Consider the following 25999-nt stretch of genomic DNA (forward strand, 5'->3'; position numbering starts at 1 on the left):
TTACATTCTACAGCGCCTACAGATTTTCCACGAGTGAAGGAAACCTGCAAAATTGTATTTCCATGATCTATACTTCGTCACAGAAATCCCTAACTACGCCTGTATCCTTATTCCAGTCACAGATTAACTTGTCTGGAAACAGAAGAGGATAAAGAGCCAAACTACAGATTTGAAGGGGCAAAATTTGGCCTTTTCTTTTCCGACAGACATTTAAAATTCCCTTATAGCAGCTGATTAAATATTCTGAAATATTACTGGGTATTAACTTTGGAAAAAATACCATTCACACCTCACATTTTAACTATACTGATTCAAATATTTAACCCTCCTGTTGTCCTCGTTTTAAAAATGGGTTTTTATATCAGAAATACTGATTTCTTTCGTCTAATTGCCTGATGGTTCATGTGGATGGTTTCATATTACATCCTTTGCAAGTATAATCATCACTACTTTCATTGAATTGGGTGATAATTTATACTTTATGCTTTAAAAAAAACTGCTAAACCGGGTTAATTTTAGCCCGGGAAGACAACAGGTGTGATTACGTGCTGCCCAATTCAAATATTTTTTGATAAGCCATCAACATATTTTCCTCGGATCTTAAATTTAGTTGAAATAATTAAAAATCATAAAATGAGCTACGATTTCATTTAAATGAGGCCTATTGACCATAATGTCCAAAAATAAGTGTCAAACTTAATGGTAATAAGTTGGAATGGAGTTGGCTAAAAAGGTCTAACACAGAATTGGGTTTATAATTTTCTGCTTTATAAACAGTCTAACAAGATAAAACTGACCCAGGAAGACAAAAGTTGCACGGTTGACGGGGAAGACAACAGGTAGGGTTAAATAAATGCAAAACTACATCATGGAAAGGATACACATTGTATACTGTATAGTTCTGTAAATTACACATTTATTTTCAAGAAATCTTTTAAATATTTGAAACATTTCAATGAAACCGCAGCAGACACAGTTGGTTCTATATATTTTCAAACGATGACTGCACCTTTTTTTTTTTAAATACATCATTCTGTACCTGTTAAAACGATTATTGTTTCGTCGAGCGGTGCAGATCCCCAGTCTCCTAGTGTGAATAGTGTGAAAAGGCACTTCACTGTGTAAGGGGAAGCTGGGAAGGTGCAGGGGCCATGAGGAGCAGCCGTGAGGGTTGAATAGTTTAAAAGCATCATTATACTCATTCATGCAACATATCAAAAAAAACAAAACAACAACAACAAAAAAACAACGAAAAAAAACAAAACTAAATACAGCCAAGCACCCAGCCAGAGAAATAAAATCTTGTGGATAACATGATGTAGTACAAAGCTCTGAAAAAATTAAGTAGTGACTAGAGAAATTTCCTCAGGTTTATCTCCCAGCAACTTTATAGTTTTATTAGTTAAGTTTCTGAGTCATTCCACTGAAAATACCGGCGGCTTGCCAGACGAAACAAACTTCCTGTTTAAAAAAAAAAGAAAAAAAAAAAGACAGTTCCGTTTTTTTGCCTGTGCTACAAGTTTTGTAAGTGTTTTTTGGTTAGCTACAAATCTTAAAGTGTTACAGCTGAAAAAAAAAAAAAAAAAAAGGAAATGTGCTCCAGGCGCAATATGGCAGTCAGAGGTCTGAGGTGCGAGTTTAAGGGCTTCTGTGGTGATGCTGCCTTGCCTCACTGCTGTGACAGAAGTGCGTTCCTGTTGGCCTTCATCTTTTCAAGGCGCTTTACTAGGTGGTTGTTGGTCATCTCCATCTCCTCGATCTTGTCTAGAGATGTGCGCAGCTGTGTGTGGAGAGGGGGGAAAGATGGGGGATATTATATCCAGCCTGATCAAGATTCACGCTATAAAAATACACCTTATGTATCCTTACCTCTCTTTGTAGTTTCCTCTTTTCTGCTTTTAGTTCATCTTCTATTTTCTCTGAGTTGTCTGCTGAAGATTTGTACCTGGACACTTGCCCTTCAAGTCTGCTAATCTGAAAACAAACACAAAAAGAGAACAAACTGGTGACTTAGTGCTCTCAAACTGACATCTACTGATCTCTGTGTATCATATTTTTTATAATTTAATGTGAAATATAGTGAAGTTTTTTCTCATTAACTTACATTTTGTTCCATTGTACCTATTTCCTGTTCTGCCTTAGAAAGTTTGAACTTGTATTCACTAATCTGTCTGTTGGCATCTCCTAAAGAGGAAAACAGACATCAGCGAGTTTGTGAATACAGAATAAAAATGTTAAAAAGGTAATTTCATGTATGTAGATCCATATTTAAGGTCGAGGTAGGGACAGTCAACTTACTCTGCATCTCAATAAGGTGTAGGTCTGTACCGTTTTCCATCTTCTCCCCGTCTGTGTACGCACTGTCCATCTTTGAGTGTTTCTGTCTCTCTTCCTCCATCTGATTCTTCAGCTTCCTGATCTGAGCCAGCAGCTCATCCTTCTCCTCTGCCAACTTCCGTAGCCTGACATCTTCAACACAGCAGGAAAACACATTTTACCAGAGCAATTCACTGACAACACGCAGATGAAATTAGATAAATGTAAATGGAGCTTAATATTCCATTACTAATCAAGATAATAAACCACTATCCGCTAATCCTTAAAGCAAAGTAAAGCTGTTTGAAAGAGTTAGACTGAGTAAATACTCTGATCTCTCTGAGCTCATGTCTCTGACTCACCCAGCGGGCCCTCTCCTGCTGACTCCAGCACCTGGGCGGCCTCCTGGGAGACCACAGTGATCCCTGAGGACAGAGGCTCATGGTTGACATCTCCGTTTGGTGTGCCGTCTGGGATGATGACCAGCCCGTGTTTCTGTGAGGAGGGAACACAGATACTGAGCAGGACACCAGCGTTTGTTTGCCATGTTACTACCCTCCTCATTACCATTAAGAGGTCAAACAAACAGGGCCGTGATACAGAACGTTAAACAAATGTCTGAACACTAAGTCGATGCTGAAATGTTGCCAGAAATTAAAAGACAAACATGTAAATACAGTACTTAGCTCAGTACTTAGGAAATAATGTTGCAATCAAAGCCTGAAGGCACAAACAATAGACATCTGGTCTTTTAATCATAACAAGGAATTCAAAGTTGTATTGTGGCTGTGTTTGAACAAGTTTGTTAAAATACTCGGATTTCATCTAATATTGTTAAAGTTCTTCCTGAATCTTGTTTGTGCAGTCGCTCTTGACCATTTTAGCAGTTTTTGTACCACTTGAATACAGGATGGCAGATGCCGACTGTTGTGTGTGTGCTTCTGTGGTAGGTTACCGTGGCGACTGCATGGAGCGGCTTTTAAATGCATACCCTCACTGAGAAGTAAATCCAACAGTAATTTGATATGGTTGCACTGTAGTCATGGTAAACGTAAGATTAACATAATGGTACCATATGAGTTTTTGCAGAGCCAGCAAGTAGTGAAAACATTGGCAAGAACATGAAGAATAAAAATGAGAAGAAAAACAGAAAGGCAAAATGAAAAAGAACACAGTAGCAGGTTTGATAGCATTAAACTGGCTTCCAACAGAAGGAAAAGCTAGAAAAGTAAGTTTACGGCCACGACTCATTTTTGGCCAGCAACTCATGCCTCTAAGCTTGTTTTTTTTTTTCTTGTGGGACTTAGGAGGACCTACCTCTCCTGCTTTGGCCTTCCCCTTGATGTCAGCGAGCTCATCTCTGAGCTCATCTCTCTCATTCCTAATGCAATCAAAGTACTCTTTCTGCCTCTCTAGTGCCTGGCCACACGGACGAGAGAAGAGAAGACAAGAGAGGAGAAGAGGCAGAGGAGAAGTTGGATAGACTCTGGACGGACATGCCACATCACATGCAAACAGCCCATCTTCCATGCACAAACATGCACTGTGCACATGTAGATGGAGAAACAAACAGTACACACAGATGAGGACAAGCCTGCATGCTCACAGGAGAAGTTACAGGGAAGGAGTTAAGAGGAGAGGAAGAGGTAGAGCACAGGGACTAATGAGTGTCTGTAAGGAGGGAAGTCATTCTTTCTGATTTTGCACTCCGTTTAAAAGCTACATATAACTACAATATGATGCGTTCATTATTCAGGATCTGACTTCATTACCTAACAAATGAACTGATCCACAGACGAAACATGCATGTCATGCTAGAATATGTACTCACTTATGATGATGCACATTTCTCTTTTACATCCTGATATTTTTATTTCACAGACTGTCCACTGCAAGCTTTAACACTGTGCCAGCACACTTTCACTGTTAGCTCAGGTTACAGGATCAAACTTGGAACCCTGTTATTTTGACATGCAAAAATCCAAACTGTGAATGGGTCCAGGTGGGTGCTAATGCCTAAGACCTAAGGGTCTCCATCATGCAGAGACAGCATGAAAGGCAAAAGAGCTGGATGGACACTTTCTGTCTGGAGGCTGAACTGCACCACCAGCTCCTTTGCCTCTCATCATCTGTCAGAGCACCCGTGTGGGACCTCCTACCCCAATCTTTTTGTCCTTCCAGTTTATCGTTTCCTGCAGGTCAAACACCTCCCTGGTGAGGGCATCTAACTTAGTCTGCATTCGCTGGCTCTCCTGGAGCGGCGTTGAGCAGTAACAAGATGACACAATACAAGAGAAAAACACAATAGCAACAATTGAATGGAACAAAGACAGAAGAAGTAAAAACAAAAAAAAACCACATACATGAAAACACTGAAAGAGAAAGAAAGGGATGAAACAAGGAGGGAAGACACTATTTTCATGAGGAAAATGCTGGGAAAGGAATGGAAGATAATGTTCAGAGTCAGATGGGACAATGAGACGGAGCTGAATGTCAGAAGGGACAGAGAATGAGGACCTAGAGGCAGGCCAGTGCCAATCATCGCTTATCAGGTTCCTGCAGGACAGAGTCTAGTTTGCAGCCTGCACAGAAGCACCAACACTTGTCAAGGTGTTGACATAAGTTAAGTCTGATGTTGTCACACTGGCACAAACAGTTTGTTCTCCCAATGCAGGAGCAGCCATACCTCTATAAGCTCATCTCTCTGACGGATTCCCTCTTTCAGTTCTTCTTGTTTATGCTGCAGAACTGAACACGTGTGCTTTTGTCTTTCTAGTTCCTGAAACCAGAGCGAGAACATTAAAGCCACATCAATATTCAGAAATGTACTTACATTAAATGTGCAAATATTTCTAACATGGTGTGTTAATAAGCTTCTTCACACATCCCCGATTGCTCCATATGTCACCTTCGACTTATCTTGCAGCTCCCTTTTCATCTCTGACATTTGCTCCTCCATCTCCTCTATGACGTCCTTTAGTGTGTCCACTTGGTAGATGAGGTTGGCTTTGTCGTTGTCCAACTGTGCGTTCGATACCATGGCTTTCTTATACTTCTCCTCCACCTCTACGAGTGACTCCTGGTAGGGGGGGTGGGGGTGCATGTTAATGAGTAGAGTAAAACTGATTAAAAAAAAAAAAGCACAGCTCACCTACATGCATCAGGTGGGCTTATATCTGGCACAAAAAGAATTAGTTTGTGCAGAACACGGAACACCAAACACGCTAAAAAGTTTTTCCTAATATCTAAAATGTAAGATTGATTGGATTGAGGAGGTTAAATAGTTTTGTTTCAACTTTTTTTTTTTTTTTTTAGCACATGCCCATTTATAAGCAGGCTTTTTGGAACTAATATATAAATGAAAGAAATGAAACTGATCACACGACATTTAAAGATATGCATTGAGTCACTCCTAGGAGTGAAACAAGGCGATGATAGTGTGAAAACAGGATCTGAAAGAGAGAACTACAAGAGAACCAGGAAACAAGATTGTGGGAAGTAATCTAGCCGCAGTGTGTCAGCTGTATCACACTCTACCAAGGAGCCGGGAGTCAGGTTTGTTAGTAAACTACTATATTCAAGGTGACATTTTTTTTTCTCCCCCAAAGGTAACAGGATGCTACTGAAGTCAAACCAGAAAACCATCCAACACCGTGGCAATGAAAGCCTGAGTGAGTCAAACCGTGACTGTTATCTGTCAGCAGGTGGAGCATGTTACTTTTCTTCTTACAACTTTGAGCCCAGCAGAATAGTGGGAGTGTCTTCATTTTCAGGCCACACGACCAAGTGAGTTGAATCAAAACAGGAAGTGCGGGAAAGATCATGCAAAAAAAAAAGGAAGGGTCGTTACGCAATTCAGACTGGGAGCACGCAAAGACACGGCTGTGGTGTTAGGAGTAAGGGAGGGGGGTACAGAGGGGTATGAGTAGGGAGGCAAAGGGGGGGTGGGTTAGTGACGCCATACTGCTCCCAGAGGACAAGAGAAGGCATGCTGTGAGCCCAAGCCCCTCTACCTTCAGCTCTTTAAGCCCTTGCATGTATCGCCCCTCTACATCCTGAATCTGGTCCTTTAGTTCATAGATATCCTGTAGAGCAGATGGAAGGAATTGGTTGGGGTGAATTGGGGCATCAGAGGGGGTGTGTGGGGAAATGGGAGGGGGGGGGATTATCAAGGAGGAGAGATAACAAAGCACCCGTGCCGCCATCTCAAACACAGTCCAGCTGGCATACACATGACCTGCACACCCAGATATAAGGAACAGCTTCGCAGGACACATCCAGTCGTCCCCGTGCATACGTAAAGAAAAACTGTTAAAGCAGAGACTCAGAACAGCAGGGAGGGTACAAACTGAGGCAATGCTGTGGGAGGTTCATATGCAGATGGAACAGCTGTAAACATAAAATGCTCAAAAATAAATGTGATTTAGAGTTTAAGAACTATAATAAACAAATAAAAGCTTTCTTCAATTCTTGGGTAAACTTTATATGAATTCATTTTATTCAGTTAAATGTATAGAATATGCCACTGGTTGTAGTGGAGGCCTTACCCTAAGTTCACTCAGACTGGTGTCGGGGTCATAGACGCTGCCGGTGTCTGTGCTGCCCCGTCGTGACGAGGTGCCGCCCAGTGATGCCAAGGTGGCTGCTGAGAGGCCTGGGGTGGCACAGCGGGAAGACGGCTGGAAACACATCATGCCACAGAACCACAGTTAGAAAAAACACACACACACACAGACACAATATGTCATTTAACACCATCACCTGACACCGCAGGGCTCTTTAATGACCCTGTCCTATTCAAATCCCCCTGAGGGAGGCATTGTCACCATCACATGCTGAGCTGAAGCTTTATAAACTTGATTAACTAGCTCACAGTCTCCACAGGCTGTGTGTTTAAAAGCCAGGCTGGACTTCTTTGTTGATGCGTTGTGGTGCTTAAACTGTGACAATCCATGCAGAGTAGGCACTAATTTATAAGTCTGTATACGATTTAACCTACTGACTTCTAAAACGACGCGATCATAATATATCTTGTTCCCACTTGCTTATTCACGATGTGGTAGAGAGTGAAAGTTGAAGTGAGCAGAAGGTTTGCACAAAAAATAGCATCGCTTAGACCGCAAAATACAAATCAGTCTAGCTCTACTGTGGTCTCCACACAGCCCTGGCTTGTTCTTACATTCTTGAGGAAATCAGCCACTGTGGGACCCTATATGTAGCTACTGAGTTTCAAAACCCAAGTACCACAACTTCTCAATGGAAACCCATTTGTTGTTTTTTTTGGTGAGAGCTTCTGGAAAAAGAAGCAAAGTAGCAGTAAAATGCAAATAAACGGTGCACTCACCCGACTATAATCTGTATACTGCTTGTCACATTTTTCATCCAGCTGAAAGAAAAAGGAGAAAACATTAGAAAATGAGATAAAGACTATTTTTACGGAGCGTGCGTCCTGTGTGGTCATGCTCGTAGTTGTTTCCTTATCTGTAAATTGGGGAGTTAGTCAAAGAGTTGTGTGAGTCGGGGGTAAGTGCTGCATGTTCACAGATTGTGCAGAACGTTAAAGTCTGAATCGATCACACCACATCATTTACTAAAATATAATTTACCAGCTCCAAGTCCATGCTGCTGCACACACACTGCAGCACAGCACTCGCATCCAGACCAGCAACCCGTGTGCCAATGCACTCATTTGTAAGGTTGTCAATAAAAAAAAATAAAAAAACAATACAAAAAAATAAAAAAACAGGCTGTGAGATGAGTTTTGAAAACCAAAATGTTACTTTTAATCATGCGTCAGTTATTAAAAACCATTCATCGTTCATTGTTGCATTGCATGTCTCGCTGCATATCCGCCACTTACAGCGTCCAGATCTGGGATGCTCAAATCATCGAGATCGGACACAATACTGCCCCTTCGGTTGGAGCGGCTGAAATAATCAGCAGCCGACTCACTAATGTCCGAGAAGTCAGACGACTGCTTACAACACACACACACACAAAGGATGAAGAGCAGAGGAAAAGGAGGAGAAACAGAGAATGGGAGAGCACCAAAAAAAAAAGAGTAAAAGACAACATAGAAGAGAGAACAGAATGAAAACGGTGACACTCAATAGATTACCCATTCAGCTATTTTTTAGCTGGTGATTGAAGCCAATTCACCACACTAATTTTATGCCAAAATGAAATCAACAGTAAAAAAAAAAAGAAGCTTTGATTACTGGATCATCAACAAGTGTGACTAGAGTGAAAGAACAGCATAATACAGTGTGGATGGTGCACAGCCCGGTCCCTACAGCTCACCGCACTGTCCCTGCGGCCTCGTCTGAAGCGGTCCTGGGACACGCTGCTGACAGTGTCATCATCTGAGGAAGACTGAGAGGAACACGCACACACACAAACACACATGATGAGGACCCCAAGTAATGGAGGAATGGCTGAATGCCCGAGGCTTTCTCTCACACACGCATGCATTTTCCCCCCTCCAAACAGCAATCTGTAGATATCCAGCAGCAGTCTTTACATTACACAGATCATTAGATCACTCCAATGCCTGTAATCCTACAGTAACGCCAATCATGCAATTAGGATAATTTTATCAAATGCACCAAAAATAAATAAGTCAGATCAGACAAACTTGCAACCAATTCTTAGCTTGCACAGCACTGAAGAAGAAACTCTTTATTCACACAATTTAATGTCAAACCATGATTTTTCCCTAAAGCAAGTCAGTTGGTACATGGTGACAGTCCCAAGTCGGAGGCAGGCCTGCTGCCTAGAGGGAGTGAATTGGGAGGGGGGTGGGGGTCTGTTAGCAGTGGGTGTCTTGTGTATGGTGTTAGCTGACATCATGCATGGGTGGCAGTGGTTTTCGGGGTGCTCACCGCAGGGCTGCTGCGAGTGGAGCTGGCTCCAGAGGAGTACCAGCTGTATTCAGAGGGCTGAGGATGGGGAGGAGGAGGAGGAGGATGACAGGACACGGGATCAACATGAAAACAGACCTCAAGTCACCACCACAACAGTAAGGCTGTTGTGGCAGTGACAATGCTGAAACGCTCACTGACAAGCATTCGGAGGACTTACGGCTCTTGAACTGTGGCCTGAGCCGTAAATGCTGGCGTCGTCGTAAATAGAGGCCTGAGGGCACACGTGGGAGAAAGTTCAGAACTCAGCAAAACACGAGAGGGAGCAAACAAACCTATGACGCAGTATTTGTGTAGGTTGTAGGAGAAGGACTTTTCTCTGGGTCATGCAGTGAACAGAAAGACAGTATTTCTAACATGAAGTAGGCCATTTGTTTCTGTGCTCTACAACAAAAGCTCTGGCTTCACACAAACACCTGCCTTATCTAACTGACGCACAAATCCCCCGGGCCTCTGCCAAGTGCTGAGATTGTCAAGGAGCTAAATATAAGCAGACCCAGGCGGCCACCCTGGGCATCTTATCAGATGTATGTGGCCACAAGAGAGGGGGGAACGTCTACTCTTGAAGGTAACCAAAAGGCATGCAGTGAGATGCTGGGCAGAGACTGACCATGCTGTAGCTGCGGGGCAGACCCGTGCCAATGGTGGAGGATGAGGAGGTGGTGGCCTGTCGGAGAGGAAGGGCCAGTTTAGAGGACAGAGGAAGGCTGTACTGGGAATGTTGAGGTGGAGAAGGATTGAAGAGCTAAAGTGCGTGGAAACAGGATGAATGTTTTGCTGACCCTGTAACCCATTTAGGGACTGCAGCCAAGAAGTGCAGTGAGGTGAGGTGAGGTGAGGTGACGAAGTCCCTGTCGACTGTTTTAAATGCTGGTGGGGCACCACCTTCGTCATTCAGCGAGTAATTTGCATTAATTCAAATGACCAACTGTTACAAGTGAATAGATACTTCATTCTAAAAGTACAGTTATGACTTTCTACAACATAACATCTTTGCTTGATGTTTCTATGACACACAAACAATAAGTTATTGCAGTTATACAACAGCTAAGTTGGCATACATTCAATCAACTAGACCATCTAGATGGGAATATACTGCTTCAACTGACTTCAGAGAGAGAGGCCTTGACCCTATGATCCTGTGTAAAAGGCTTAATGTTGGACAACACAGAGGAGAACCGACCCGTGGCTGATAGGTGGAAGAGGTGGAAGAAGGCGTTGGTTTGGTCTTCGTTAGGGTGCTGTAATTCCTTTGATCGTGGTACAGTCCAGTCTAGAGGGGTAGCAACATAATACGACCTCAAATAAACACTGACATAACAAATTTTATCCTCGAGTGTTAAAGACTTCTGTCTCAGATACATTTAATATCTGCACGACACTTCACAAGCAATAAACAGTGACTTGTTGAGGGGTAAGTTGATCCAACAGTAAATCACCAAAGCAAGCTACTGAGATTAGACTACAGTGCCTCCATGCTTGAGGCTGCAGCAGCAACAACAATAACACTAAAAGGAGTACACTGACCAGCAGGTCCTTCTTGGAGGAGCTGGATGAAGTCTTTTTATACCCATGCAGGTCATTGTACACAGAACTCTGTTCATCCCAGAAAAAAATACATCAAACAACTTAAAATAAGACAAAATGACTGGCAGAGGAGCATGAGGCAGAGATAAATGGATGATCAACACACAGGTACATACAGTGGAGCGGGAAGTCTTGAGGGTGGAGATGGTGGAGAGGCTATCGGACTGAAGAGAGAACAGGAGTCACAAGAAATGTGATCAGAAATAGATCAAACACCTGAGAAGCTGGTTAGACTGTCAGGTCTGCACTGACTTCATACATTTCATGTGTCTAACCAACAAGAAGTTAGTTGTTCAATAGGTTTAATCAACCAACACAGCAAACCATTTATTTTTCCACACCTTGCCCAAAGCTTCAGTTGACTAACAAATCATTTGTTAATGGCACTCGTCAGTTGTGTGGAGTAATTAACTAAAGGAAATATGATGTTGAAAATGCGGTGCTGGCCTTAAGGTTAGTTTTTATTTCTGTATCAACAGGTACAAATTCAAAGGCATCAGCACTTTAGGTGCTCTAAACTGTCCTTATGAAGTCTTTCATTAAAAAAAATAAAGCTTGTCATAATCCCATTGAATTACGGCTAAAGGCAGTGTCCTTTGTTTTTCTGTGTACATGTTGGTGTTTGATGGTATATTATGACTGCTTTTAGCTATGCTGATTAATAGGTAAATGCATTTCCAGCACAAAAAAATGGAATTTAGTAGCTAAAATATTCTCATACCAAATTTTGAAGAGGGAAATACTGAGGTGTCTCCTTCCAGGTGTAACTTAATGAGTCATGTGTAAATCTCCCATATGAAAAAAAAAAAAAAAAAAAAAAAAATCTAAAGCATGAGTAAAGAGGGCCGGTTGACGATAAGTGGATACAGGAAGTACACTATCTGAAGTTGTTTACTCTAAAATGCGTCTTTAAAAACACAAGTTAGTTTTGCTTAGCAGAAGAAATTAGTCAGAGCTAAACGTTGCTTACATGCTGAGAATACAAGTATCCAACATGTAGCCAACAGCACACTATACAGTTTTCTCTCTCACACACACAAACACACAAACGCACCAAACCGCCTTTTCTACGGGAACTGGATCGACTGCTGCTAGAGCCCAAGTCACGTATAGCTGATGAGGTCGACTTCAAATACAAAACAGAGAGAAAGTCAAACATTGGGACACATCTTCTCTAGAACTAAATTATGTTGAGCACCACTTAAAAGTATTTCACCAAAATGTGTTGATTTAACAGTGTTTTCATTGAGAACAATGGCCTTCACACATCATTGTGCCCCTATGAGTGCATGGTCTTAATAACACTGGTGGGGGTGTAACATCTACGCACCCTGTAGCTGCGGACTGACATGACATCATCATCCAGCCCCTGTTGATGTGGAAACACGGAGTCACAGCAGAAAAGCAGACAAAGAGGAACATGGGTGATGAGAGATTAACTGCAGGATTAAAGGAGAAAGAAGAAAGGAAATACAGGCAGAGAAAAAAAAAAAAAAGGGAGGGAGGGAGTGTGTGTGTGTGTGTGTGTGTGTGGGGGGGGGGGGGGGGGGGGGGGGGGTACAGACCCGCTGGAGACGGCTGCTGGAGCGACTACTACTAGAGGATCTGGCTTTTTCTGTGTCAGCCTGGAGTCAGGAAGGAAAGTTGGTCAGCATTATAGAATGAAAGTAAAGACGCTCAGTCACAGGCGTGTCAAAGGTCACGGAAATGCTCGACGGTTGCTAGGCGAAGCCCAAACCATGCAAAAACAACTTGTTTATAATCAAATGAGAGTCATAAACATTAGCAAATATGTTATCCCCTTTTGAGTACAATAGCAAGACTAATGATATACAAGAACCTTGACCTTTAAAAAAAAAAAAAAAAGCAAATGGAACGACACACGCTACTAGCATCTCTGGTTCTCTTTACCACGTCGACACACTTGCAGATTAAATCCATGCAAAAGTGGTTCGTAGACATTCTGAACCATTCATCACATCTGAAGTAGCTTAGGGTTGGAGGAGTTTAGTTAAAAACCCAAACCGCCTCCTCTCATGCGGACTCACCCACACTAAATAAAGTCAAAGGCCAAAGCAGCTCTACAAAATACACACGGTCACAGATTACGGTGTCTCCAAAGCAAATACGCCGCTGAGGCATATTTCCACAGTGAGGCACAGTGAGTCAAGTGTAGCTAAACGGTCAGGGTTGACCGGGGCTCACAATCCAACACACAACAGGCTGTGTTAGTAGAGTGAGAGCGCTGCGATGCTCTCTCTCTCTCTCTTGCTTGCTCACCATCCACTGGTGGATCTGACCCCATTTTTTGCTGCTACTGCTGCCTGATGAGCGGTAAGAAAGCTGGACAGAGGGGAGGAAGTGCCAGGAAAAAAAAACATGAAACCATACTTCACTTAAGACTGCTGAAATGTTAAAAAAAAAAAAAAAAAAAAAGCGGGATGACATTTACTTCAAGAATAGAAGTTTTGGTTACATCTGTGGACATGCAGCACTTTTATTTCTTGTTTTCTCAGGGTGTATTTTTGTACATTTTTAAAGCCACTGGGGCAGTTATTGCTGTAATTAACCAGAGTTCCCATGATCAGTCCATACAAGATATTTGTATTGGGAGCAGCAGCAGTTACTGGGAGGCATACTGGCTCATTCGTTGGGTGGAATAGAGTCCATGTTTGCCAGTGTGTGCAGTTTCATGTTATATACCTCTTTCTGCTGCCGTTCCAGTTCCCTCATTCGAATATCCCTGGCCTCCGCCCGAGCTGCCCTCTTCGCTGCCAGCCTGGCCTCCGCCTGTGAGACACAACATGAACACACTTGTTAGCAGTGAATGGAAACTTGTAGAGGTGCCGTTCTCTGTAGACACACCCAGTAAAAAAAAAAAAAAGGAAAAGTTTTGAGTTAAAAAAGAAAGAAAAAAAGACAAGTATATTTGGATACTCGAGTTCTTCCTTTCCTGTAAGACATAAGACACTAGGAAATGAGCACATGGGTTTATTTGATTCCTTCACCACAGCTTATAAAAAGGACTGATCACATTGTGAACTCACGTGCCCATGTGTGTACACTGAAACAGGTTTGGTGGTTGTAATTCTTCTCCCAGTCCATACTGGCTGCCATTCCAATGTACATAAGTGATGGGGCCAAAATCCACAAACCCCCATTCTGAGTAAAAAATGCATTTTCAAGTTCAGCTGTGGACTTTGTCCCTGGTTCACTTTCCCTAAAGTCAGAATAAAAAGCGGTTTCTTCGGGTTCAGTATAAGCATGAAGAGTGATTACAGAATCCTTCAGTCTTGAAAAAGTGTTGACCTATTTTTAGCGATTAATTAGGTTTTTTTGATATTCTAAATACATTAAAGAGTATAAAAACGCTGTCAACTTAGAGATAAGCAACACACAGCATCAGATTCATTCACTTTTCTAAAAGAGACTGATTATTAATAGCTAACAACAAACATTACATAATTAAAAAGATTGAAACAAACCAACAATTCTGCCATGTTGACATATCAGCCAATATTATCACAGATTCACTGATGATGGTGCACGTTTCAGACATTAAACGACAAGACATTGCAGTGGAGAAATGCCAAAGATGTGGTTGAGATAGTTTAGAGATAGTGACGCCATCACATACCTCAAGGTTTGCTTCCAAATTTAAAACTCAGCTCAGTACATATCTCAGTCACACTTCTTCAATCAACACATTTAGAGATCATTAAAACATGTAGGTTATCATGTGTGCATATGTAAAAAAAAAATTAAAAAAATTACTGACTGATTTTTTTTTTTTTTTTACCACTTAAGATCCCACATAACTGTAAAGTCTACAGTTCGATAGCAGATCCTGGTTGCTTATCAGTCTCCTTACTCTCTCTCTCTACTTGTTTCCTGTCACTGTCCAGTAAAAGGCATATCATTCTCTGTATATATACACACTTACATATATCCATTGGGCTACATTAAAGACACTGTATAGCATAAATTCTCATCAGAGCGTGCTACTCTGTACAGCGAGCTCTGGCTGACTGCTTTGCTCAATAAGTCACATTTTTTTGTAGTCCTGTCCTCAGTGAGCGCTTGGGACGCCTCATCACCAGCAACATGTGCTAACCATCAGTTTCAGGAGGGCTCTTTTCAAGACCTCACTGGAGAGAGTGTAGTACAAAGAGAAAGTGAGTCATGGTAGCGTGGCTCTACTCAGTCAGTAAACATGGAGGTGATTCAACGATATCGGAATATCTGACCCTTATGGAGCACAAACATGTCGAACTCAGAGCCAAACTAGGCCCGATAAAACTTTCCTGTGTGTGTGCCGAGCGTGTTGGTGGGGGGTGGTAAGAAAAGTCATCACACAATTTGCCCCCAGCTGAGTCAGAGTATGAACAGCGGCTAATTTTACAGAGCACCTCAGCAGAAGGAGCTAATTTAGGCGAGTCGCTGTACAGCCATGAGGAGTCACACACACAGGTGACAAACAGGCGCAGACGATCCTTCCATTGCCTTTAGGTCACCAATAACATATCATACATGCTCTGAAACTAAAAACATCCCACCAAACAAAGAATGGCACACTTGCTGATGTAGGCTAGCCTGTTATCTCTAAATAAAAGACGATGAATAAATGTTGTGTGTAATGTGTACAGTGTACAGTATCTCACTGCAGACAAACACGGTCAGCATTCCAACAATTTCTTATCTGTGATGCCAGAGTAGAAAGCCTGCGGGTATCGGCTATTCCTGTTTCAATAACAGCCCGGAGTGAACGAATGCTGTTTTTATACTAATGCTGAACAACAAGCCAAATTCAACTCTTGTTTTTTAACCTGCACATCTAGTGCTGTGGAAAAGGAAAATGTTGATCTATATTGAAAACATAAAAAAAAGAGAGAGAAAGTCACTTGTGACTCAGACTTGTATTCAGATGGACAGACTACTAATTTTATTTAAACAGGAGTGTAATAACCATCTTGTGTTATAGTTATTATTTAGCTTATCTTAAGATCCAAAATACGAAATGAATGAAAACAATGACAGTCTGTGCAAAGTTGTTGTAATGAGTGAGAAACAATGCTGATCATTACATAAAAATACAACACAAATCTTACATTTTCAATGAATTATTGAATAATCTTAATATAATAAATGTCAACACATGATGTGTTTTCCATAAGTACATTAAAACCAAACTGAAGAAAGACGTATGTTTTAACACTGTTTTACCAAGTGAGACTTCACAACTGCTCTGTATGATTTTGTGTCTTTAGCCTACAATGAAACATACTTTGTACAAGGAGTAGAAGGAAGTAAAGCTGAGAGGCCAAATGAGAAAGCAAGAGAGACGGCTGGCTGTGTGCTCTGCACCTGTTGAGCTGTCTGACAGTATGACCTGCTCTGCACAGCAGCACAGCTGAGCTCTCTGTCTCTGTCCTATCTATAGCCTGGACCATCCGGCCTTAGCTCTCTCTCTCTCGACAGCCACATCATGGGACTGGCAGGGAAATCTGAGCAGCAGAAATTCACCGTCAAACACACCTCCAGCACGTTGGGCAGTAACAGTCCAGCCATCAACCGTGAGATCACCTGGAGCACTCAGGACAGTGAAATGTCTTAACACAGAGAGTACCATAAACCAGCTAATACTCCACAGTGAGTGTAAAATCTGTTTATATGCACAAAATTACATGTGTCACAGTGTTAAATAAAAAAGAATAAATCAACTAGTGCTGATATGATAGTAGCTTACCAAAACATTTTGATATTGTAAATCGTTATGTGAAGACATCTGGATTCTGGGACATCTTGACAGGCTTCCCAACAATGAAAGCAAAATAGTAGGTGTAGTTAAGACTCTCCTGATTCATTACTGCAGTCTAAAGTCCAACTAGCAGGACTTTAGAGTGTGGTGATATGCAGCTGTAATACTATAACATCCTGATAATCAATTAATGCAGAATTTATTTTGTAGGAATCTCAAAATAATGTATGTTTTAGGCAGCTGCATTTAAATGATAAATATTTAACTTTTCGCTGAGTCAACTCAACAATTTAATCAAATCTTTGTCGAAAAAGGATCAAGAAGCCAAAACAAACAGCATTCTAGGTATGTGAAAACTAACTGTAAGACACACACATACAGTAGGTCCTAAAATAGGTACATTTTTTGAAATGCATGAATAGTCAGCTTTAAAAACAGGCTTGTACATTCTGCTTTATGTGAACTACACTGGTCTGTTATGCAAACGTTAATGCAAACATTAAAATTGCATCAAACTAATCGATGCTTGGTGTTTGCTGTTTCAGGCGATATTTTTAACAAAACAAAAAAATGACAACTAATTATTAAAAACAGCATATGTTAAAAAGCATGCATTATCAGGGGATGAAATTGTCTCAAACTGTGAACCAGCCCAGCAGCGGCCATGTGCCCATCAGTTATTGACAGACACATTAATGTGTGCTTTGTTCTCTCCAGCATAAACAATATCCTAACCCGACGTGGAAAAAGAAAGTGTGACATTTTCCATTCATATAACGATGTGTTGATATCACAAATCAAACATATGAACTATGAACTATACCTCCCACAGACACACACACCCCCTTGATACACACATGAAAGTCAATGATTGCCTAGCTGAAGCACCTCTGGCTCCCTTAGATCCTAATCTGAGTGACAACAGGTACGAGGTGATCTAATTTGAACGCTTGGCCGCCGTCAGATTTGTAAGCAAGGCGTTGGTACTCAAAAGGACTGACTGACCGGTAATGTAAGAGGCCTCAGAAGCAGCCTGGTGACAGTGCAGGCTCAAATTCACAGTCATTCTCAGCGGTGATCCGTGCCAAGTGTAGGCAGGCTGTAAGATGTATGCGTGCACAGACAACACGAGGCAGAAGCTGCCGTGTTATGAACATTTGTTTGGGAGAGTGAGGATGTGCAACAAGTTAGACACTGACCCTGTGAACTCCCCGCACAGTTGATCTAATCTCTGCTTTGCTCCACAAAGAGATTCAGATTTATGACCTGACTGGGAGGGTCAGATGACTCATGTTTCTATGATCGGCCTGCATGACTATAAAGAGTGCAAATGGAGCCTTGTGCTTAGTGCCCAAGAATGAGGCACTGCACAGCTTTCAAATAGCACAAGCGAACCATTCTTAAAAAAACGCTCGAGGCAAATGTTTATGAAAAGCTGATTTATCCAGAGTTTAATGCCTACCTGTGAAAGCAATAAATAATTTGACTGGATCAAAAACCTTTAACAGATAAAACCACAGACGACCCAGGTATTTTACATATTCCTACTAATCATGAAAAACCTTTAAACTACAACATTTCATGTTCGAGCCACGCCGCTCTGGAAGCAGGCAAAGGAATGGCGGCCCTGCTGTGGAACAAAATGGAATAATCCCGGGGCAAGTCGTTACAAGCCAGGCAGCTTCCCTCCTCCGCTTGTGTTTTCCTCCCCAAATAAAAACACTACGAGTCAACTCAGTCTCTCTGTGGTCCAAACCAGCTGTCTCCACTCAACTCGGGCTGAGACGCAAATCAACCAGCAGAACCTGATTGTCCACATATCAGCAGCGTGAGCGTTGAAAGCCCTATGCTGACACAACTTTGACCACCGCACTTCAAATCTACAGAAACTGGTTGCATAATAGATGAGGTACACCTTTGGGTCGCTTGGCTTGATTAAACAGACTGTCTGGTTGTTGAATGCAGGATTTTGGAAGCATGCCTAAAGCTTAACGTGACGCAAGAGCTACCAATCTGTTGCTTTGTGCATTCAAATCTTGTCCCAAATATTCACCCACAGAAAACAGACACTGAAGTTTTAAGTATAGCTTCTTTTTTTTTTTTTAAAACAACAAACATCAACATTTCCCCCATCCTTGCACTTTAGGTCTCTTCAAGTCAATTTTTATAAAGAGAGGAAGGTCTGATTAATGTATGTAAATACACATTTGGGAGGATGTCAAAGTATATACAATTAATCGATATGTTTTAGCGTAAAAGCTGTTCTGTGCGACATCAGCCCGTTCTATTTGTGCTGATAATGGTTTCACTGCCTACTCAAGTTCCCCTTATTAAAAAATGCACAACTAAATGTAAGACTGACAAATCAATCCTCTACCTATTTTTGGAAAAGCCCATTACACTGGATGAGGATAAACCACAAAAACAACAACAACAAAAAAACACATTAGCATTGATTCAGCAATGGAGGAAAAGAGCAATGTAGAAAGAAGAGAGCTGAGATTCATCCCAGTAAGCTCCAAAATGGAAATAGAGGAGTGTGTGTGTGTTTGTGTGTGTGCGATGGATGAACTTACCTCCCGGGCAATGCTACTCAAGGCCTCATCCTCTGCTGAGAATCGATCTTTAAGAGGGGCACGCTTTCTTCCAGAGCCTTGTGTCCCCATGTTGCCTCTGCAACTGTAGCTCCACCGATTATGTGCACAGCCAGAAAATACACAGCACTGTAGGCAAATACCTAGAGGGGGGGGGGGACACAAGCAAATAATGAAATGCTACAGCAACTTATTTGTGTGTAAACGCAGCCAGGAGATCATTGCAAATAGAATAATCTAACTTGAGTAAAGTTTTTGGGCTGACTCCAATTCCCACTACATTTCAATGTACAAGGTTTCATGCACTCTTCTCACTAACAATGCTCACTCCCTATCTCTATCCTCCATTCCTCCAAAAACAGACCGTCACTCGTGTATGGCACAGACAACAGCTTTGGATAAACAGTTGTGGCTGACAAGAACCAGCTTGAAATGTGACATGCAGGACCACAGTCACTTTATAAATCCGGATTGGAACACAACAGCATGATGAGGTCCACAAAGAGCATGATACTGATGAGTTACACGCTTAATCTGATCTCTTGGTGGTTCACTGTTAAGGCTGGGCTGTTGTAATCTTGATCGTTACGGTGACATGTGTGGTGATGGATATCCAAACAATTTCAATCACCCAGACAAAAAGAGCAGCTGACTGGTACACACCGGTGGAGAAAACGCCTTGATCAGAGATAGGAGATCTCCCGGTTGACGTTTGATGGGCTAATCCCCGCCGATTTACTTGAACAGTTTCCACCGACTAGCAAAACTAACGTTAGAGTCCCTGTATTATGTCTGTTAAGGGAAAAGGGAAATTAACTACTTCAGTTAACTTAACATGAACGTTTCACCAGTGTGCTGCCCTGTTAGCGTTAGCTTGCTAATTATCTTACGTTAACGAAAAGGTTATGCTAGCCAGCTCATTGGTGCGCTAACTAGCATTTTGTCCTCTCGTCATTCCTATTAAAAAGTTACCCCACATGAGGGTTTTACCCCGCTCCCGCTGAAGCTAACGCTTAACAAAAACGACCCAGACAAGTCCTTTCCATAGCAATGAGCCGAAGACAATTCCTGGGAGCCAAGGCTAGCTGGATAGTTAGCACTGGGGCTAAGAGACAGTGAAAGCGACCTGGCACTTGATTCTCCCGTCTCTTATATTCCCCAACGCCGAATATATGGAAAGTTACCTTCGCAACACCTTTAAATGACCCACGACACCGCAGAGGAGTTGTCCCTTTGCCCCTGGCGGTTTTAAGGGAAAGCCATTCAGCTTCTCTTCAGAGATTGGTAGTGTTTTTGTCCGCACTGACAGCTGTCATCAGTCCGCCTCTCCGCCGCTCTCCTCACCCAGTTTCCACACTGCTGAGCTCCCAAAGGTTCCCGGATGTTGGGAAAATTTAGGGTGTGATGCTGCCTTCAAGTGCAGTCAGACATATCAGAATGACAACTGTTACCAGACTGGGAGAGGGTTTCAAAAAAAAAAAAAAAAAAGCTTTATTGAAACAACAATACAACACGTTTACAGCACTTTGTGTATACGCGCCAGGTTTGTAATAAAATAATACAAATAAAAAGTAATATCTCGTAAATATTACATCAGTTATACGTTTTTGCACATTTGCGTATTGAAGAAATGTATTGTTTGATATGGACAGAAAGCTCTGGAAAGTTTGGCTTTTTTCTTAAGAATTTGGATTTGTGAATATACAAATTGGGTCAAGAGTAAGTAAATTAATCAAATAAAACTGCGATCTGATCTCCTGTAATTTTCTGTGGAACCAAACGTTTTTCCTAATAAAGCCTAATAGCCTAATAAAAATGAGGGTGGATGTGATCGGCAATAAAGTCGTAACAATTTACTCCGGCAATTGCCAGACTCTCTCCCAACAAATACCTCCAACGACTGGGAGAGAGTTTTCCACTGAATGAGTGCTTGTATGACTACATGTGAAGTGACTTTCCACAGCTGGGTCTGTTGGGACTGACCGCATGGAAATTATTTCAGCGAACAATGACGCAAACGGCCGCTATTATGGATGCTGTATAAATACTCCACTGTAATGTACTTTTTATTTCTGTTGCTCCATACACGATTGTCTATATTATCTATATGTGTTATTTGTTTATTAAAAATTAAGTAAAATTAAATTAAATCTCACTTTGAATGTATTATTATTATTATCATTATCATTATCATTATCATTATCATTATCATTATCATTATTATTATTATTATGTGAGTTTCCTCTTTTTTACTTTTTTTAAAACTTTTTTTTTGAAAAAACACATTATTCATAGGGTATTTTCTGTACATCTTAAAACATGTCTGAGTTGGATCTTTGCGATTAAATCCTTCACAGTGTAGGCTACACATTTTGCACCCTCAATATGAACAATGTCTCCAACAGCAACAGAAACTGATGAATCACAAACTGGTTGCTAATCACATCAACGGAAGTGAACACCTTTCAGCTCAGAAGTTAATCTTCATACCAGCTGTAGGTTCATAAAAAGTACAGCTTTTTAAAATTATGTTTTGAAAAACTTTATTTAGCTCTAATAGTACAATTTCACACACACACACGCGCGCACACACACACACACACACACACACACACACACACACACACACACACACACACACACACACACACACACACACACACACACACACACATTCCAGGAGTCGGTATATCAAACCTTAAATAGGGTACCTTAAATCATTTATATATTGAGAACCTATCAACAAATCACACAGATGACCCATTTGGTGGCAAAATAACTGAATAAATAAAAACTCCAAATCTTGGTCTAAACACTAGAAACTGCAACATAGGTTGACAAGGTGTCTGTATCGGTTGGTGTGTATCAGCCACATATATTTTCTGACTTATTTATAAACTAAGTTAGCGATTCTGACTTTTCCATTTACATGAATGAATGTTATATTTATCCATAACCATGACGATACTGTCCGTATCTGAAACATTACAGATAATCACCAGGGGAGAACAAAGGTTGCTGCACTGTCCACCTTTTGTCCACAAGAGGGCAGTAGCGGATAATGAGTTCTGGCTTGTGAGAAATTAAATGACATACTTCATGTTGCTACACCATGTACACTAAATATTTTGATACTCTCAACCACAGAATTGTTTCAACCATCAAAATAAAGCACATTATCCAGTGTGGACTGTTGAGTTTTTGATGATGTGATTGCAAAGATCTCTGCTTTTGTGTTATATGGATTGCAATGAATCTGAAACATTTAAAGTAATCTTTATTACATCATGTTATTGCCACAAATAATTAAATTACTGTCTGAAATAAGTCAGAACAATGAAAAAAACGATCAAATATAACTACATTTTATTTCTTTATTTTCATTGGCCAACGGTCACACTAGGTTACAGGCCAGCAGAAAAATTTCTATTCACAACAGTATGAAGAATTCAAACAGTGCAAGCAGTGTGTGGGTACCCTTTAAAAACATTTTTTTAGATAGTAAAGCACCTGGAAAAGAGGGATTTTTTTTAATTCAAAAGACCTGCAGGGCCTGCATGGGAATCCCCTGGCTGACACACGTAGCACAGGTCACATGGAAACAAATACACACACATGCAAAAACATGTACACACACAGTGTTGCTGTATTATTCTCCCTCATTACAGGAAGCTAATGACTGTTTTTTCTCTGATCACCCCTCTCTGTTTGCTATTGTGCAGACGGGGCTTACTGGAGTCTTAACCCAGAGACATCATCAGCCACACAGTCTCCATGCTTTACCACTCCTGTTAAACGCTCCATTTAGTCATCATTTTAAACACTAATTAACCAAGTTTCACATTCATAATGATAAAGGATGACGTCTAAATAGACAACAGTTGCTCAACATTGGATTCACTTATGCAGCCCCAGATCAAACTGTAATTACAGTAATTACAATTCAGCATTTCAGTGCTGACATTTACATCACTCTTTATGATAAACAAAAAAAATCTATTAATAAACATACCATAACGTTTGATGTGTGGTAGTGGTGGCTCTATTCAGACATTTAAAAATGTGTTTAATTGCAACAAAAAAAAAACTACATGTGATTTGGGACTTAAACTTTATCTGAGTAAAAGATATACCTCCATAAGAAAACAAAATATGTGTGAATATCACTGGACAGGACGGAAGTTGCGGAGAAAAAAAAGCCCTAAAGGTAGCCAGACAGTGTTTAAGTGTGTTTGTCTAGTTTTACAGCCCCTTTTAACTCATAAACACTCAAACACTTGGCTCGTTTTCCTGGAATAGACAGACGTGTACTCAGCTGCACCAAACATGAAACTGTGTCCCTGTGTTTTTCTCTGTAGTATCTTTTGTCTTTGCCTTTCTTTCTCCTCATTTTTTACTCTCACTAATAAACACTGTGCTACATCATATATTTTTATGTGTGCATAAGGGTGGATTTGTAAGTGTAATTTAGGATGGCATGCACCACCAGTCAGTGATCAGTGGTTGGGGGAGCCTCCTACTGCGCTAACAGGACTGGCTGAATTGTTAACGGGTCTGCCTTTAAGCCTGACTTGCTCTTAACAGAAAAGGAGTAGAAACCATGGAGCCCCAACATGTAATTACCCCATGGAGGGCAATGCAGCTCCCTCTCTCCTTCTCCTCTGGAGCCCTTTGAAGATGCCCCATAGGGAGTTGGTTGTAATCAGGACACATGACTCATTGATTACTCCTGTGGTCTTCCAGGAACTTAGCACAAGGAGTGGATGCAACAGAGGGAGGGTAGTCTCCTCGGACTGTGCAGATAGAGCGGAGGTGGAGTTTCAGGATAGACAGCTCGGCCTGGGCCTCGGACACAAATTAGATGCTATAAACAATCGGATGTGCATTGTTTTTCTGGTGGTTAGCACAGTCAGTTTGTTAAACTAGCTATTCATTACTGTCTGGAGCCAGGATGAGCTACCATATGCCAAGTAGGACCATAAGGTTGCAAGTTTGCATTCCAGCCAAACTCATTAGTACACTGATTAGTACAAAGTCAGTCACGGAGAGGAGGAACTAATCATGAATGCACCTGAAGCAGTGGTGGTTTAAAAACCTCCTAAACAAAACATTGTATTATTGCTCATAAGCAAACCCTGCAGCATAACTTTCCCTTGTATAACATGCAATTTATATACTTATAGTATGTATTTTGGACATGCCCCTTTGATACCACATAATTATACCATAAACATGTAATAAAAGAAGGTACTTTTGCAAGAAATCCACCCAAAACTGGCCATAGTCAAAATGAGTCCTTCTCCATGGGAAATGGTTGCCTTTCCCTGCAACTTGCAATTAGTCACATAACATTTACTTTTTCTCCAGTCTCTTAACCACACCACGCTTATTTCTGCTGTAATGTACTCAGTCAAATGTCCTAAATGAGACTGACTGAATATTTTATACATCCTAAATGGAAAAAAGGCTAAAAGATTATTAGTAGTAAGTCTTATTGCATATGAAAAAGCTTAACGATGATCACTAATCTCTTTAATTTTGTGAAAGAAAAGGCCTGTACAAAGTGTCCATCTGCATAGCTGGACATGCAATAGATTGTTAGATGATGCTTCGTTTAGCATTGAGAAAGACATCATGGGTAAATAGAATGGGCAAAGCAAGTAGACCATAAAAAGGATCATAAAAGATGTCTTTTGATGTTTCTGGGCTTGCACTCTGGACACCTGTGGGGTTGAACCCAGTGACTGGCTGTATAATAATTGGTATTGGTATGGTAATTGGGTCATTACTTGTCCAGTAGTTGAATTAAAGCCTGAAGCGTTGCTTAAGGCAGTGAAAATGTGTATTAATTGTGCAGTGCATTAAATCAAGCATAAATATAGACCTAAATTCTCTCACAACTGAGTCATTTTAGTTGGAAAAACTCAACAAGTTTTGACTCATTTCATATTTTCTTTGTCCAGTTTTTGTCTTCTGCCTTGCCTCACACAAATAGAAAACTGTATTTTTTTCAGTTAGCTGTCATGAATGATATATGCCATATAGTTTCTATTTGGATTGAATTGTCTTTTGCCAGTGAAGCGTTGTGGATATCTTGGTTTTCTCACACAGGTCTCTGGCTGATGTCTCCTGCCTTTCCCTGAGAGCGCATTAAAGATGTGGGGTGTGTCGTTGAGGCCTGTTCAGATGGCAAAACAGGAATCAGAGGAGCGTGGAGCAGCAGACACACACTACGTACACACCCAAGTCATTGTTGATGACCACACCGGAACAATTGCAGTCCTGGAGAGGCAAAAAAAATGCCTGAAGCAGAGAAAGTTCAAAAGCCAAAGAAGGAATGCTGTCTACTTACCAAATGATTGTAGAGAGGCTCATTGGTCACTGTGTGTCTTTATCTTGTCAGAGAAGATTTGCACTGCAGATGATAACATATATATTAACATATTTCCTCTGCTTGTTTGTCTCCATTCATATTGTGATTGCCAAGTGATAACCTTTCAAACATTTAGAGTTTTTGTGTACAAAAGCAAACCATAAATAAGACAACTGTCATGCAGATAGTGGTTGTGTGTGTTAGCCTTGTGTATTTGCGTGTCTTCGTCTGCATCTGTGTGTTTGCCGGATTTAAAATGATTAGTATTGTGTGAGGTGGCAACCATTTAAAGGTCTATAATTCCTTATTTACCCACATTTAGCATCTTCTTGCCTCCCACCCCTTATAAAGAGAATTGGTAGACTAATCAGGGCCTTCTCCGGGGGGGCGGGCTGGGCTTATTTGCCAATTGACATTTGGTGAAAGGGTGTTAGATGAAGAAAGCACCTCA

General features: G+C 41.1%; 1 protein-coding gene across 3 annotated transcripts; it reads right to left on the reverse strand.

Moving 5' to 3' along the window:
• Positions 1-896: 896 nt before the first annotated feature.
• On the reverse strand, positions 897-20510 carry lrrfip2 (leucine rich repeat (in FLII) interacting protein 2). 3 transcript variants are annotated; one of them, XM_062429984.1, is made up of 27 exons: positions 20360-20510; positions 19158-19318; positions 13527-13613; positions 13104-13166; positions 12389-12448; positions 12154-12192; positions 11878-11949; positions 10940-10987; positions 10764-10832; positions 10420-10509; positions 9847-9903; positions 9397-9450; positions 9198-9254; positions 8617-8688; positions 8177-8290; positions 7661-7702; positions 6864-6995; positions 6330-6401; positions 5225-5395; positions 5003-5095; positions 4476-4568; positions 3634-3735; positions 2679-2811; positions 2299-2469; positions 2105-2184; positions 1870-1974; positions 897-1780 (listed from the first exon to the last, which is right to left on the reverse strand). In XM_062429984.1, exons 2-27 carry the CDS (start codon positions 19245-19247, stop codon positions 1670-1672), a joined length of 2277 nt encoding a protein of 758 aa, XP_062285968.1. In that variant the 5' UTR covers positions 19248-19318; positions 20360-20510; the 3' UTR covers positions 897-1669. The 3 variants fall into 3 exon arrangements, with proteins under 3 accessions (XP_062285968.1, XP_062285966.1, XP_062285967.1); XM_062429982.1 differs by lacking the exons at positions 3634-3735; positions 4476-4568; positions 8177-8290; ... (9 more) ...; positions 12389-12448; positions 13104-13166 and having other exon boundaries at positions 1166-1780; XM_062429983.1 differs by lacking the exons at positions 3634-3735; positions 4476-4568; positions 6330-6401; ... (10 more) ...; positions 12389-12448; positions 13104-13166 and having other exon boundaries at positions 1166-1780.
• Between the last annotated feature and the right edge of the window lie 5489 nt (positions 20511-25999).

Source organism: Scomber scombrus, chromosome 12 (assembly GCF_963691925.1).
Source record: "Scomber scombrus chromosome 12, fScoSco1.1, whole genome shotgun sequence".
In the NCBI taxonomy this organism is placed as follows: Eukaryota; Metazoa; Chordata; class Actinopteri; order Scombriformes; family Scombridae; genus Scomber; species Scomber scombrus.

Coding starts and splice junctions, on each gene's coding strand:
- lrrfip2 (XM_062429984.1), bottom strand. CDS start 19,247: ATGGGGACACAAGGCTCTGGAAGAAAGCGTGCCCCTCTTAAAGATCGA. Junction 10,988..11,877: donor CCCGTAGAAAAGGCGGTTTG/GTGCGTTTGTGT, acceptor TTCTCTCTTCAG/TCCGATAGCCTCTCCACCAT. Junction 10,833..10,939: donor TCAAGACTTCCCGCTCCACT/GTATGTACCTGT, acceptor TGGGATGAACAG/AGTTCTGTGTACAATGACCT.